This window comes from Lutjanus erythropterus, chromosome 2 (assembly GCF_056507025.1).
Source record: "Lutjanus erythropterus isolate fLutEry1 chromosome 2, fLutEry1.hap2, whole genome shotgun sequence".
In the NCBI taxonomy this organism is placed as follows: Eukaryota; Metazoa; Chordata; class Actinopteri; order Lutjaniformes; family Lutjanidae; genus Lutjanus; species Lutjanus erythropterus.
The window spans coordinates 13,363,920-13,377,493 of record NC_139318.1 but is presented as its reverse complement, the minus strand read 5'-3'; the positions used below and the strand labels follow the sequence as shown (position 1 = coordinate 13,377,493).

At 38.8% G+C, this 13,574-nt stretch overlaps 2 protein-coding genes across 2 annotated transcripts; both read left to right on the top strand.

Moving 5' to 3' along the window:
- Window positions 1-341: 341 nt before the first annotated feature.
- LOC146331249 (protein transport protein Sec61 subunit alpha-like 1) lies at window positions 342-8,295 on the top strand. Its single transcript, XM_084728882.1, has 12 exons — window positions 342-496; window positions 2,619-2,686; window positions 2,796-2,861; window positions 2,965-3,043; window positions 3,269-3,400; window positions 3,580-3,689; window positions 4,498-4,651; window positions 4,753-4,913; window positions 5,033-5,230; window positions 6,182-6,373; window positions 6,462-6,538; window positions 7,302-8,295. The coding sequence occupies exons 1-12, from the start codon at window positions 490-492 to the stop codon at window positions 7,486-7,488; spliced, it is 1,431 nt and encodes a 476-aa protein (XP_084585008.1). The 5' UTR covers window positions 342-489; the 3' UTR covers window positions 7,489-8,295.
- A 1,783-nt stretch (window positions 8,296-10,078) lies between these two features.
- Window positions 10,079-12,842, top strand: chchd4a (coiled-coil-helix-coiled-coil-helix domain containing 4a). Its single transcript, XM_084728870.1, has 3 exons — window positions 10,079-10,259; window positions 10,738-10,836; window positions 11,226-12,842. The coding sequence occupies exons 1-3, from the start codon at window positions 10,238-10,240 to the stop codon at window positions 11,594-11,596; spliced, it is 492 nt and encodes a 163-aa protein (XP_084584996.1). The 5' UTR covers window positions 10,079-10,237; the 3' UTR covers window positions 11,597-12,842.
- Window positions 12,843-13,574: the final 732 nt, after the last annotated feature.

Here is a 13,574-nt window from a genome sequence, read left to right as displayed (position 1 = left end):
GAAGTTAAGTTTTCATCCATCCCTGTCCTGATCTATATTGGTCTAAGTACTAACAAATACATCCATGGTTCATATAAGTGTTTCTCAGAGGGAAGGAGGAGTCAAACATGGAGGAGTGTGTAGCCTGCTGATCAGAGCTACTGATGAGTCTGGAGTAGAGCGCCCCCTAGAGGATGGGAGATCTCTGTGTTTACAGGAGGTTAAATTATACATGTATAAAATTAAAATCGTTTGTTTTCAGAGTTGACAGTCTCTGCTAATCATGTTAAACAAACAGTGTTGACAGACAGGCCAGTGCAGGACCCGCAGGGTGCAGTGTGTCTGGTGTGTGTGTCTCAGAGAAGTGACGTGTGTTAGCGGCTTGTCTGGTGACGTGTCTCTACTGCTTCTCTCTCTTTCCTCACGGAGCGGCTGGATGGATCCACACTGACTCCAGTGGAGCACTCAAACTGGTACCAGTAACACGGCAGGAGTCGGCCTAAGGACACCATGGGGAGTAAGTGGCTTTCTTTTCTTGTGTACACGTGTTGAGGGTGATTTAAATGACCTCCTGTCTTTTTAAATCTCTGAGAATAATGCACAGAAAGCGGCCATCGGCAAGCTAATTAGCTAACCTTGGCAAGTTGAAGCTAGCTTAGAACGGGAGCTAATTAGAAGTTTTTCTTATTGTCAAATTTTGAATCGCTGGGCTTGAGTAACGATAGTTTTGTTTCACAGTCAGAAGCCATTTCTAAGATCTTACCCAAGTATTTCAAACAGGCGTCAAAGCTTCCTCTTTTAAAGTATTGCTCACTCGTTTTGTGATGAAATGCTAGTTAGCATCAGGCTAACTCTAGCTGTGTACACTGTTCATGTAGAATAGTTTAATGTAAAAACACGTTCAAAGAGGTTTCCTCTTGTTTTCTTTGTTAGCCCGTTGATAGATTTGCAATTCGACAAACTGACTGAATTAGTCGAGAACAGCATAATAATTAAGATGGTTTTAGTTAAATCTCTTGCTGCCAAAGTCAATTTCAGTGATTGACACAGCTGATCAACACCAAGACAAAACACTCAGCAGAGAGCCGGTTAACAGCGGTATAAACATGACTACATACAGAAGACTAGTTGCTCTCAGCTTCGCTCAAGTTCATGTTAGTATATCCATTTACAGCTGTCACAGTTCTCTGCTTGTTGCTGCATTGGTCAGTTGACCGCTGGCAGCTGTTTAGCTGCTGGTTAGTGATGACGTAGCATGTAAGCTAACCTGGTTTGAGGTGACCAGTAACGTAACTGGCTCCTATTTATTTTGGTCTTGTAAATTTACACATGATCTGTGGAAAGATAATAATTTCGAACGTGACAAGATTTTGCTCTGTACCACACAAATGTTATTTTGGTTGTTGTCATCATATTGACAAGGATGTTACTGCTTTTTTTTCTCTTATTAATCTAAATTTTACTTCTCGACAAAGTTTTCAGCAGAGCCTGACTAATATTATCGGACTGATATTGATCTATCACAGCTATACTGATAACAGCAGTATTGATTATTAAAATTAATCGACAGCTATTTTGATAATTGATCAATTGGTTTCAGTATTTTTCTGAGCAAAAAAGCAAAAAAAAAATCTCTGATTTCAGCTTCTTAAATGTGGATATTTTTGGTGTTTCTTCACTCCTCTATGACAGTAAACTGAATATTTTTTGAGTTGCGTGTAAAACAAAACATTTGGGGACGTAAAACAAAGAACCATTAATTAATTGACTGAGAAAATAATTGACCAATTAATCGACTATGAAAATAATGATTAGTTGCAGCTCTATTGCTATGCGCCTATATGAAAGCTGTTTTTTTTTTTTATAACATAACATTCATTCATATGAATTTGATTATTTTTCTAAATTCAGGTTTTAATATATACATATATTTAGCATTATTTGTGTTTGTCTACTGTAGTTAGTTATAAATGTTTAAAAGTTTATTGTTTCAGTGCAGTGATATCATTTTGGACAATAACGTTTATTGTTAAGCTGTAACCTGTCTCTATTACATATCTTTGTCACAAATGTTGACCATTTTTGAGGGATGACTCCAAAACTGTGTTTATGTTTGTATTCTGTATGAAGACTATCAGCTGATATGAAACATCAGATTTTTTTACTCCGTAATATCAAAAATCCTGTATCAGTTGGGCTCTAGTTTACACACAGAAAACATCAGTTCTTGTTATTTGTAAAGAGATCAAGGAGCAATACTTGGTAATGATTTCTCCTTCACAAAACAAAAAAAACTATGCAAAGAATAATATAATATAATAATAATATATTTTTTTAGGTGAAGTTATTGGCTTTCTCTTGTGTCTTTATTTCAAATTTATTAATATTTTGTTGGATTTGTGTTCTTTCTGTTGGCTTCTTCTGTTTGATACCATTTTTTGTTTTAATTTCTCAGTTGTGCATCTCCATGTGTGTGATTCTGATTTTTTTCGATACTATGCATGTGTTGACAATTTGAAATATAGTTTAAAAAAAGACCAATAACTAAAGATAACACAGATATTGCTGAGGAGAGCTCCTGTTCTTAAGTATAAATGCACTGTTAATAATGTATTTTAACCTTCTTATCTCTTCTGCAGTTAAATTTTTGGAGGTCATCAAGCCGTTCTGTGCGGTCTTGCCAGAAATTCAGAAACCAGAAAGAAAGGTACACTTAAAAGTTTGAATATATATTACTGAGTTGCATTAAACTTATGTTTTACTGTTCATGTATGAATGGATATGAATAACATCCGCTCATTTTTTAATCCTCACAGATTCAGTTTAGAGAAAAAGTACTATGGACTGCCATCACACTATTCATCTTCCTGGTGTGCTGCCAGGTTAGTATCTGTTGTAATGAAAACCAGCCTGCTGGTTCTGCTCTTGGTCATACTGTTTTGTGATACTGTGTTCTAACTTTGTCTTTCTCTCTTTCTGATTTAGATTCCTCTCTTTGGCATCATGTCGTCAGATTCAGCAGATCCCTTCTACTGGATGAGAGTCATCCTGGCTTCCAACAGAGGTGCTTGAATTGTACATGTTCAACAGGCTTAATCACAGACTCCTTTTATGTCTTATTCATCTCCAGCAAGGAGAAATAATCTAATTCCACTGTTGTAATCAGGCCTGACATAATCTCATTATCACATGTGAGAAGTCAAAGGTCATTGTATTGTTTCAGGTACTGCTATTGCTGTACTAACTGATGCTAACAGGGATACTAATGCCGTTCACTTTGTACCTCCAGGTACTCTGATGGAGCTGGGCATCTCACCCATTGTCACCTCAGGCCTTATCATGCAGCTGCTAGCCGGTGCCAAGATCATTGAGGTGGGAGACACTCCCAAGGACAGAGCCCTCTTCAATGGAGCTCAGAAATGTAGGTCTACTACTCCCTGTGCTTGCTATTTTTATAACCTGTCACAAAACTTTTGTCAGAATTTTTCGTTTTGCTTTGAAGATGGCAAACATAATAGTCTGTTCAGTTTTTAGTAACATCAGTTGTCACTGTCTCTGCAAGATTTCCAATTGCATATTGTATTTTCTGTCTTTTTGCAGTGTTTGGAATGATCATCACCATTGGACAGGCCATTGTATATGTTATGACTGGCATGTATGGAGACCCCTCAGAGATGGGTGCAGGGATATGCTTGCTCATCATCATCCAGGTTAATAAAAACTCCCACTGGTGCTCTCTAGATTTAACTTTAGAACTATGTGTATTTGCAAAGAGTATCTTTGTCTTACCTGTTTAAATTACACTTCCCAGCAAAAATATTGAATTAACTCTTTTATAGTCATACACATAGTGAAGTATTATGTCATTCAACCTGGTTCTGATGGCATGTCACTGGGGCTGAACAATTTAAATTGAAATATCATCAAAATTGCAATATGGTCAAGTGCAATATCCAATTGCAGGAGCTGCAGTTTCTTTGATGAAGGTTAAGTGTTTCACAGAATAGCATTGTAAATGAATCATGGTCATGCCCCAGCCTGCAAATCATATTCTCCAGCTATAAGGGAACATGATTGTTTGGTACAGAATCCAGCAAAAATCACAGTCATCTTTTTTTTTGTGACATTTTTCCAGTGAAAATTAAATGCAAAAATTACCATTCTAGTTAAAATCATGACTCATATCACCCTGTCAATTGCAATATAATTTTTCTTTATTTTGTTCATTCCTATGTGTTATGTCTAGAGTCAGCTATTGTGTGAAGCACTTGAATGATAAAAACATTTTAGCTTTCGTGCAATATGTGTTTGGCTTAGTTAGTTAGTTAGTTAGTTACTTAGTTTCTGTTTTGTGGCTAGCAGACAAATAAGATAAAATTGTGATTATATCCCTTCATTGGTTTGTCAGAAATCAACTGGTTCATTGTATGTCATAAAGTTTTGTTGTAAGCAGCTGTTCTGAACAGCTGGTTGTCTGCCTGAATCGGCTCAATTCAAACCTCCTGTCTGTGTCTGCAGCTGTTTGTTGCAGGTCTGATTGTCTTGCTGCTGGATGAGCTGCTCCAGAAGGGCTATGGTCTGGGCTCCGGTATTTCTCTCTTCATTGCCACAAACATCTGTGAGACAATCGTGTGGAAGGCCTTCAGCCCCACCACTGTCAACACTGGCAGAGGTACGGCTATTGGGAACAAACACATTTCAGAGCTGAGATGATGATAAAGGAGTTCACATTTATTATGGTGGCTGACCCTGTTTGACTTGTTGTTCTTCCAGGTACTGAGTTTGAGGGAGCCATCATTGCTCTCTTCCATCTCCTGGCCACCCGCACGGACAAGGTGCGCGCCCTGAGAGAGGCCTTCTACAGACAAAACCTACCTAACCTCATGAACCTCATCGCCACTGTCTTTGTGTTTGCAGTGGTCATATACTTCCAGGTGAGCCGGCAACATCTAAACATAGACCGGTGTCTTACTTGTTGCACTAAATTAGTTTGGAATGCAGGTTTTCAGACAAATCCCAGTTTACTGATTGTCACACTTTGTAACCTCACCAGGGCTTTAGGGTGGACCTGCCCATCAAGTCAGCTCGCTACCGTGGACAGTACAACACCTACCCCATCAAACTGTTCTACACCTCCAACATCCCCATCATCCTGCAGTCTGCCCTCGTCTCCAATCTCTACGTCATCTCTCAGATGCTCTCAACACGTTTCAGCGGCAACTTCCTCGTCAACCTTCTGGGAACCTGGTCTGTAAGTATATGATGAGTGCTTCATCTCCAGCACATCCGGTGTCAATCTCTGTGACATGTTTAAAGACCAGGAAATTGTATTAAAGGGGTAGTTCTGATTATTTGAAGTGCGGTTGTACGAGATGGTTATCGAGAGTCAGAGTATATATTAGCTTGAACTGAGGACACTTGGCAGAGTTCCAGTTAACAGAAGCGGAGAGCTAAGCAAAGAACTGCCATGGACAGGGTCAGCACCACTTAAGAAAAGTCCACCTGAAAAAAAAATCACAATCATTTTAAGTGTATACTAGATTAAGAATATATCACCACTTTACCGTGCCATCAGACAGGCCATTACATAAGGCAGGTATTGCTCTCTTCAAACCAACCAAAGTCCATAGACAATCTCGGTAGTTTAACCTTGCAGAATTTAGGAGTTGCTGGTCTACCACTGCCTTGATTGGTTACTTAATTTGTGTTATTGTGTGACTTAGGTGTTTTAAAAGGATAGTTTGAATTCACTGAAATATCACAAACAAACAAACAGATTGAGGCAGCAGTAGACCAGCAACTCCGTGTTCTACATGGTAAGATTAGTGGTTTTGCCTGTGAACTCAGGTTGGAGAGAGCAATATTTGGCTTGCTGTCAGAAAAGGCTGTCCGATGGCAAGGTAAAGCATTTATTTTAAGTGGGTAAAATATATTTTGCTGCTGACCCTGTTCACAGCAGTACATTTCATTTACTTCTGTGCTGGTACTCCTCTCATCGTCTCCAAACTGGGGGCATGCCAACTGCCAACTGCCATCTGCTGTAGCTAATACACAACACACAATACATAAGTACATCATTTAGTCCCACTTCAAATAATTCAAACTAACCCTTAAGGGAATCCTTGTTCTTTACAGAAAGACAGGTTGGTCAGGTTCTGTCATGGACATGCAGTGTTTTACAAACAAAATCTTGTTTGTTTAGGACACCACGAGTGGCGGACCAGCTCGGGCCTACCCAGTGGGTGGTCTCTGCTACTACCTTTCTCCCCCGGAGTCATTTGGTTCTGTTCTGGATGATCCGGTCCACGCTGTTATCTACATTGTCTTCATGCTTGGCTCCTGCGCCTTCTTCTCTAAGACCTGGATTGAGGTCTCAGGATCCTCTGCCAAAGATGTAAGGCTGTGTTTGTACAAACATTAAGCAGCTTGCTTTGTGTCATTCAGACAAGAAATTAATTTGTTTGTCACATTGTCTTTCTCAGGTGGCGAAGCAGCTGAAGGAGCAGCAGATGGTGATGAGGGGACACAGAGAAACCTCCATGGTGCATGAGCTGAACAGGTACAGAGCAAACACTGTCTCTCATGTTGGTTAGTTGCAGCATATGAGAACAGAGTTACTACACAGCATGATATTTGATTTTAATAATTTAGAGGTCTGAATAAGGATGGGGAAAAGAAAAGAGTATGGAAAAATATTCATATGTTTTCAGACTCTTGCCCCTATTTTGTTTTCTAGAACATAAAATTGTGAATTACTAAAAAGAAATTGATCATAACAGGCAGTGTTTTCATGGAGTTTGGAGCAGCCAGCCAGCACAGCTAAAGTGTGCTTGATGTCGATGTTATTTATAACAGAGGCTAAAAATATGGGGATAACAGTAATATTTGTATTCAATATGTAAAGGGAAAATAATAGTACGTACTGAATGGCCGTAATGGGTACATGCAGATTTTCTGAGGGCTGGTTTGTTATAAAGCCTAGTAAGCTAAGGATTACAAAAGTGAAAAAAAAAAGCTAAGGTCAAACTTTGTATAAAATCGTTCAAAATCTGCAACATAGAAAGTCACAGTCTTCTGTCAATTATGTACAAATACAAAAGCATACATAGTCAAAATGTAGCACATGTTAACAGTTAGACCTTAAAATCATTATAAACATCCAGCTATATATACTTGGATGCCAAATATAGTATGAAAAATTTAGTGAGACTTGTGAAAATTTCAGTCTGGAATTTTGAAATATGGAAAATGTGTAGGAACCCTGTTGAAGGTTGTCCTCTTGAATGTCTGTGTATCTATAACTGATTTCTTCTTCTTCACAGGTACATCCCCACAGCTGCTGCCTTCGGTGGCCTCTGTATAGGAGGGCTGTCTGTCATGGCTGACTTCCTTGGTGCCATTGGATCGGGCACAGGAATCCTCTTGGCTGTGACCATCATCTACCAGTACTTCGAAATCTTTGTGAAGGAGCAGAGTGAAGTGGGCAGCATGGGAGCACTGCTCTTCTAGAAAACACCGACCTTCTGACACATCAGACACAAAACATCCACCCCCAATCATTTTTTACCACCTTTGTTTTCCACCATACATCTTAAGCATGTCAGTGCTGAGAAAACTGTTTTGGTTACTCCCAGGGTTGCGCATAGTATTGTGTCTCTACAGTCTTTTTTCCTTCAGTAGCTATCACCCATCTCTCTGCAGGCTGCCTAAGTCCCAAGTGACTGTCTTATCAGCTGAAAAATGCCTAAAAGCACACAAGTGTGAGGTGCTGTCTCCGACTTACCTCAGGCATTGTTCATTGCAGCATGTTCAAGGAACAAGAAGACAGTGACAACATGTAAGTGCTTATTTCAAGCTGAAAGCACTGTGCCTGGACGTTTTGGGGGGAGTTAAAAGAAAGCCATGTCAAAGTCATGTTCATCACAGGTAGCGATCATGCTTGAGGTTTGTAAGGGCCTATAGTAGGATGTGAAAAGTATAAATAAAATATGCTTGTACTCCTGATAAGGTTTCTGGATAATCAGACAAGCTGTTGGTGAATTTTATTTACCTTTATTTTGATATTTTAAATGATGGACTATGTTTATATTCACGCATGTAGGGCACAGTGTTTGTCCTCTGTCTCTGGGTTCTCAAAGGAAGCTGTTTGTCTGTGTCATCATGCTCTTTTATTCCCAGACTGAATCGCTGCACAATACTGCCGAGATGGTCGGGATGAGGGTGGGTTTGATAGGGACGAAAAGGGGTTTCATTTTGATTTTTACTTTATGTAACAGACATAATTGTGTTATTAAAAAAACAGGATTTTTTTCCCAACACACTTGTGTTTTGATTCCTTTGTCTCCTTGTGATTTATACCGGCATGTGCTGTGATGACTGCAGGATACTGATTGTGGCTCAAATATTTAAGAATAATGCATAGTAGCATAGCAACCAAATGGTCTGAAACAAACTCACAGCAACAAGTTTGAGCATAGTTAAAAACTTACTTTGGCTGTTTCTCTGACATTATCCTCAAGTTGAGACAAGTTGATGCCTCAACTGTGGCTTTATTCAGTCGCTGTACTAATCACTTAATGTCCACTAGAGGTCTCTGTATCTAAGTTAAACTTTTTAACAGTGAAGTTAAAATCTGTAAGGGGAAATTGCATTTCATACAATGTATTCCAAAACACCACCACCTGCTACCATCTCACATTACAGTCAGTGTTTATATCAAATGTTGATTAATATAGCTTTTAATTTGAGAACGAAAAGGAGATAAATAAGAGAACTGAAATGTCCTCTAGACTAATCTCAAGTCCAGTTTAGTGGACTAGATATCTCCTGATCTGAAAACTAGAAGAGTGGCCAAACATAAGTCAAGAGGCAGTGCATTGATGGATATTTAATTGAGTGATCATTAAAAAAGCATTAGCCATACATACAAACACAACAACACATAACATTGTAATGATTCTTTTAAACTTACATTTCGTTTTATCATCTTGTCCATATGTGATCTCTTTACACACTGAGGCCTCCAAACTGTCAGACTGATGTGTGTGAGCTGACACTGACATCACCTGTAAATTATCATAGAAATGAATCACCTCTCAAAGGGTGAAACAAACAAAAGCCACGCCATCTGTCCCCTGAATACTTTAGTACAGAGAAAATTTAAAGGACATGCAAAACGGTGTAATTTCTAGGTGTTTAGTTAAAGCATTAAGGCAGCATAAGGTCATATGAATGGCATAGAACAAGAGACGGGAGGAATCTTGTATAAAATACTAATTTTCTGTGTAACTGTAATATTTAACGCTGGATATATTGGTCTCATATTGTGCAATGATGTTTTAATCTGTCAGCAAACACATCTTGTGGCTCATAATAATAATTAAGTTTTTAAATATGTGACTTATCAGAAGAACAGTTTCAAAGTGCTTTACAAGGCAGATAAAAGAACAAAAGTTCCACGTAACAGAAGGGGGATCTCTATTTCAACTTCAATCAACGATCAAAAACACACTTTATTTCTTCAGCTATGAACGTGGTCTGCAAACTTCAGGTAACCTGCAGGTGAACTAACAGGATGTTAGTGTCTCTTCCTGTATGTTCTCTGAAGTCTGCTGAAAACTTGACTGCAGATTTTTGTCTCCACCTCCATCTCGAACGTACCTATTATGAAGAAATTACAAGAAAAAAAAAGCTGAATAAGAAAATGTATATAATTCATAGATATTTCATAAAAATGTCATAATATTTTTTCCTAGAGACATAAAATAAAGCCCCTATCAAATATCTTAATTTCTTCATAATTTCGTTTTTAAAATTTTCTTATTTTATTCTCCTTTATTTCTTTATCATTCTATTTTATTCTTTTATTCTTTAATATTCTTTTCCACTTGTAAATCTTTTATTTTCATATTTTAGCTGATATATGTGTACATAAATTAAAGCCAGAAACATCCGTCACGAGGGAGCGGCGGGTTGAAAGATTAATGAATCGGGGAACTATTCATATATTTAACTCATTTTATTTGCGGATATTATTTCAACTTGATTTACTCATTTATTTTCTTCTTCTTCTTTTTTTTTTTAGACGGTGACGTCATCACCATGCGCCCACATGTGGACAGGTCAGAGGGGGTAACGGGACTGTTGGACGCCGGGTAACTTGTCAAATGAAACTCTCGCAGTTATTGAGTAATTTCTGTCACACCGGTCGTATTTTATCGCAGAGGACGAGGCTCGACGGACTAAAACAGCGGCAGACATGTCGTACTGCAGGCAGGAGGGTAATTTATATCTTTGCTCATTCATTTTCACTCCACAGCAGAGCAATGTCATCGAGAGAGCCAGTATGCTAGGCTAGCCTTACAGAAACACCGCTAACTTATAGTAGGTTAGCTGCTTGGCTAGGCACGAGCTAAGCCTCCAGGAATAGTAAACGCATGTATATAACATCGCCTGTTATTGTAATGACTTAATACACTGGAAGCTGCAATGTATTGACTCGCAATGTTAGTTAGGAGAGCTGTCAAACGGCTAACTCTGATGATAACTATTGTCAGGGCTAGCAAACAGCAGAGCAGTTTCACTCAAGTTAAAGCTACTGCCACAGTGCGCCCCCACGGATCACTGCCAATCAAATACTACTTTTGGTGTATTGGTACCGAAATGGTAGTAAACTGGCATCATAAATGATCCAGGACCAGGTTATATTCTGTGAGAATTTAATGTAACCCATGTTGTTGTTGTTTTTTGTCATTTAAGGTAAGGATCGCATCATCTTTGTGACCAAAGAGGACCATGAAACACCCAGCAACGCTGAGCTCATTGCAGAGGACCCCGATGATCCTTATGAGGAACAGGGTTAGTTATTTTGTTGGTGTGGGGGAAAAAGGAGACCTGTGAGACTAGGACATAGCAGACTTAATAAAACTACTATTACTACTACTACTACTACTACTACTACTTAATAACAGACATCCTTCAGATTAGAAGAAACTGGACTGATCAAAAGAATCTAGCATACAGTGAAATGTTTTGTCTGTTCATTTTGTTTAGGAGATAAATAACTCTGTGATCACTTCCGGCAGACGTGACACAGCCGTGCCCAACGGCATCAGGCTGTTAATGCTGTTTGCCACCTGCTATAAAACAAAAGAATAAAGAAAAAGTGATCTGACCTGACTTCCATATGTTGCTTACATCATAGTTACTCTTTTGACTTGCTTCTGTCTGGTCTCCTGCTTCTTCAGGTCTCATCTTGCCAAATGGAGACATCAACTGGAACTGCCCATGCCTGGGTGGCATGGCCAGCGGACCATGTGGCTCTCAGTTCAAAGAAGCCTTCTCCTGCTTCCACTACAGTAAGGAAGAGGTGAAAGGCTCAGAGTGCATTGACCACTTCCGTAACATGCAGGAATGCATGCAAAGGTATCCTGAGCTCTATCCTCAGGAGGAAGAGAAAGAGAGCTCCTCCCAAGCAGAATCTGCTTCTGTCTCCGCCACACCAACTGAGGGCTCTACCTTACCTCCTGAAACTGACTCTACCCCAGCCACTTCAGCACCTGAGTCCGCTGTCTCATCTGACAGAGTGTCACCTACAGACAACCAGACTGCCAGCTAAGCTTGGTCATATGTCATCCAGGCTCTTGTTCTCTGAGCGTGAGCACTGCCCAGCGTAAATGACTGTCCATGAGGAGCCCTGATTGGTCTTTTCTCCTTTTTAAGCCCACACAGAGGGTTTACTGACACAGCTCTGACCCTCATGGGCAAGGACTTTGTGAATGCAGAGAAACATAGTACAAAACTATAGGCTGCTTTGTTTGCTGAGCACTCAGAAATCATTGAATAATATGATTTAGTGACAATGGTCCAAGCTATCTGCTGCAGGGACGTTAGCTGAAAGACTCACTTTATATGCAATACGAATTTAATTTAATATATATGCTCTGATCTCAAACAGTAGAGCTGTTTGTTAGCAATCATTGGTTGTGCTGTCCTGTTAAAGGAACAGTGTGTAAAATTTCAGGGCATCTATTGGTAGAATATGGTAGATATGCAATAAAATAGTCATAAGTATGTTTTCATTAGTGTTTAGACACCTGAGATTAGGAATCATTGTGTTTTCATTACCTTACAATGAGCTGTTTATATCTACAAAGGGCACAGGTCCTCTTATACAGTGGCTGCCATTTTGGACTGCTATGTCTCTACAGTAGCCCAGAATTGACAAACCAAACACTGGCTGTAGATACGGCCTTGTGAGTTTGCACAAGTTTTGTTGCTATTAAAGTTCTCAATACACACTTTCAGGGGAAGGGGAGGGTAGATGAGGTGTTTGCAATCTATAACCTCACTGGCAGATGCTACTAAATCCTACACACTGGTTCTTTAATGTTAACTGGTCGGAAGAATCACTTAGGACTGGTTTCTCACTAATTATTGCATTTAACAGCAATCTTAGGAACTTACCTTGATTCACTTGAATCCCTTTGCTTTATGTCACTTGAAAGACCAAAACTCAGATCATTGGTAAGAAAACAATGCTACTGTTCCAGCTTCTGTTCAGTGAACATCACATTGTTAGTGACAGACGTTTTTAACTGTGTTTGTTGACATCTTGTAGAAACTACAGGGTCTCCTTCTACATCTGTTGCCATATGAACAATTGTCGTCTGTGTCTGGCGTAGACCAAAGTGGTTTGTCACGTTCAGCTGTCACTGCGTAAATGTTTTTGCTGTCTTAACACTGTCTTCAGTCTCCAGTTTGATGCTGTGGTCACCGTTCAATGTCATTCAGGCCTTCCAAGACTTGATGGGTTTTTCTCAAACCACTGTCAGTGTCCAGATTAAAATGATCAATTAACAATCTTCAACTTCCTTTTTCCTTTTGTCCTTTGAAAGTCTTATATCTCTTATGTCTGTGATTTTATCTTTTGTTTTTTTTTTTAAAGTCTGAGGTTCTGTGAGCTTTACTCACTAAACATCACAAATGTCTAGGAGCTAGACACCTTTAATGTGCACATAACAAAATTGAGATGTATTCTGGGTCGTGTAGTTAATGGATACCGAAATTCCATAATGTAGTGTAGAACTGTATTGCACAAATTGTATTCTTTGCGCGCTCTTGCAGGCCACATAAAATGAGATGACAGGCTGGATTTAGCCTAGAAGATTTACAAATTGAAGAAAACATATGACTGTATAATGAGAGAGAAAAATGCTGTCCTATTTTACAGCCTTCACTTATCTCATTATATTGCATGTATATTAGAAATATTATATAGTAAATTATATAGGTTTATCTTTCAAAAAGTATTTACAATTTATTACTAATGTTTCTTCAGTTATGAGACATTAAAAGAACTAAAACTCAAAGTATTGCCATATTTTCTATATGGTTAAATGACAAGCATAATCATTTGTACAGTGCTCTTTGCTAGTAAATAGATGAAACATTGTATAAGAGACTTTTTTAGACTAAGATCTTAAAATCCATGTATTTTACCAGCATGTAACTGGATTCCAATTGGAATTGGTTATTAGCTCTAAAGGTACTATGTGAGGCAATTTAGATGTGTTAATTGCTTTGTATTGCCAAAG

Excerpts from the sequence above, each read along its gene's own strand:
- LOC146331249 (XM_084728882.1), top strand. Across the intron at positions 3,690-4,497 it reads GCTTGCTCATCATCATCCAG|CTGTTTGTTGCAGGTCTGAT; the intron begins GTTAATAAAAAC and ends CTGTGTCTGCAG. Across the intron at positions 6,539-7,301 it reads ATGGTGCATGAGCTGAACAG|GTACATCCCCACAGCTGCTG; the intron begins GTACAGAGCAAA and ends TCTTCTTCACAG.
- chchd4a (XM_084728870.1), top strand. The coding sequence starts at position 10,238 with ATGTCGTACTGCAGGCAGGAGG. Across the intron at positions 10,260-10,737 it reads GTCGTACTGCAGGCAGGAGG|GTAAGGATCGCATCATCTTT; the intron begins GTAATTTATATC and ends TTGTCATTTAAG. Across the intron at positions 10,837-11,225 it reads TGATCCTTATGAGGAACAGG|GTCTCATCTTGCCAAATGGA; the intron begins GTTAGTTATTTT and ends CTGCTTCTTCAG.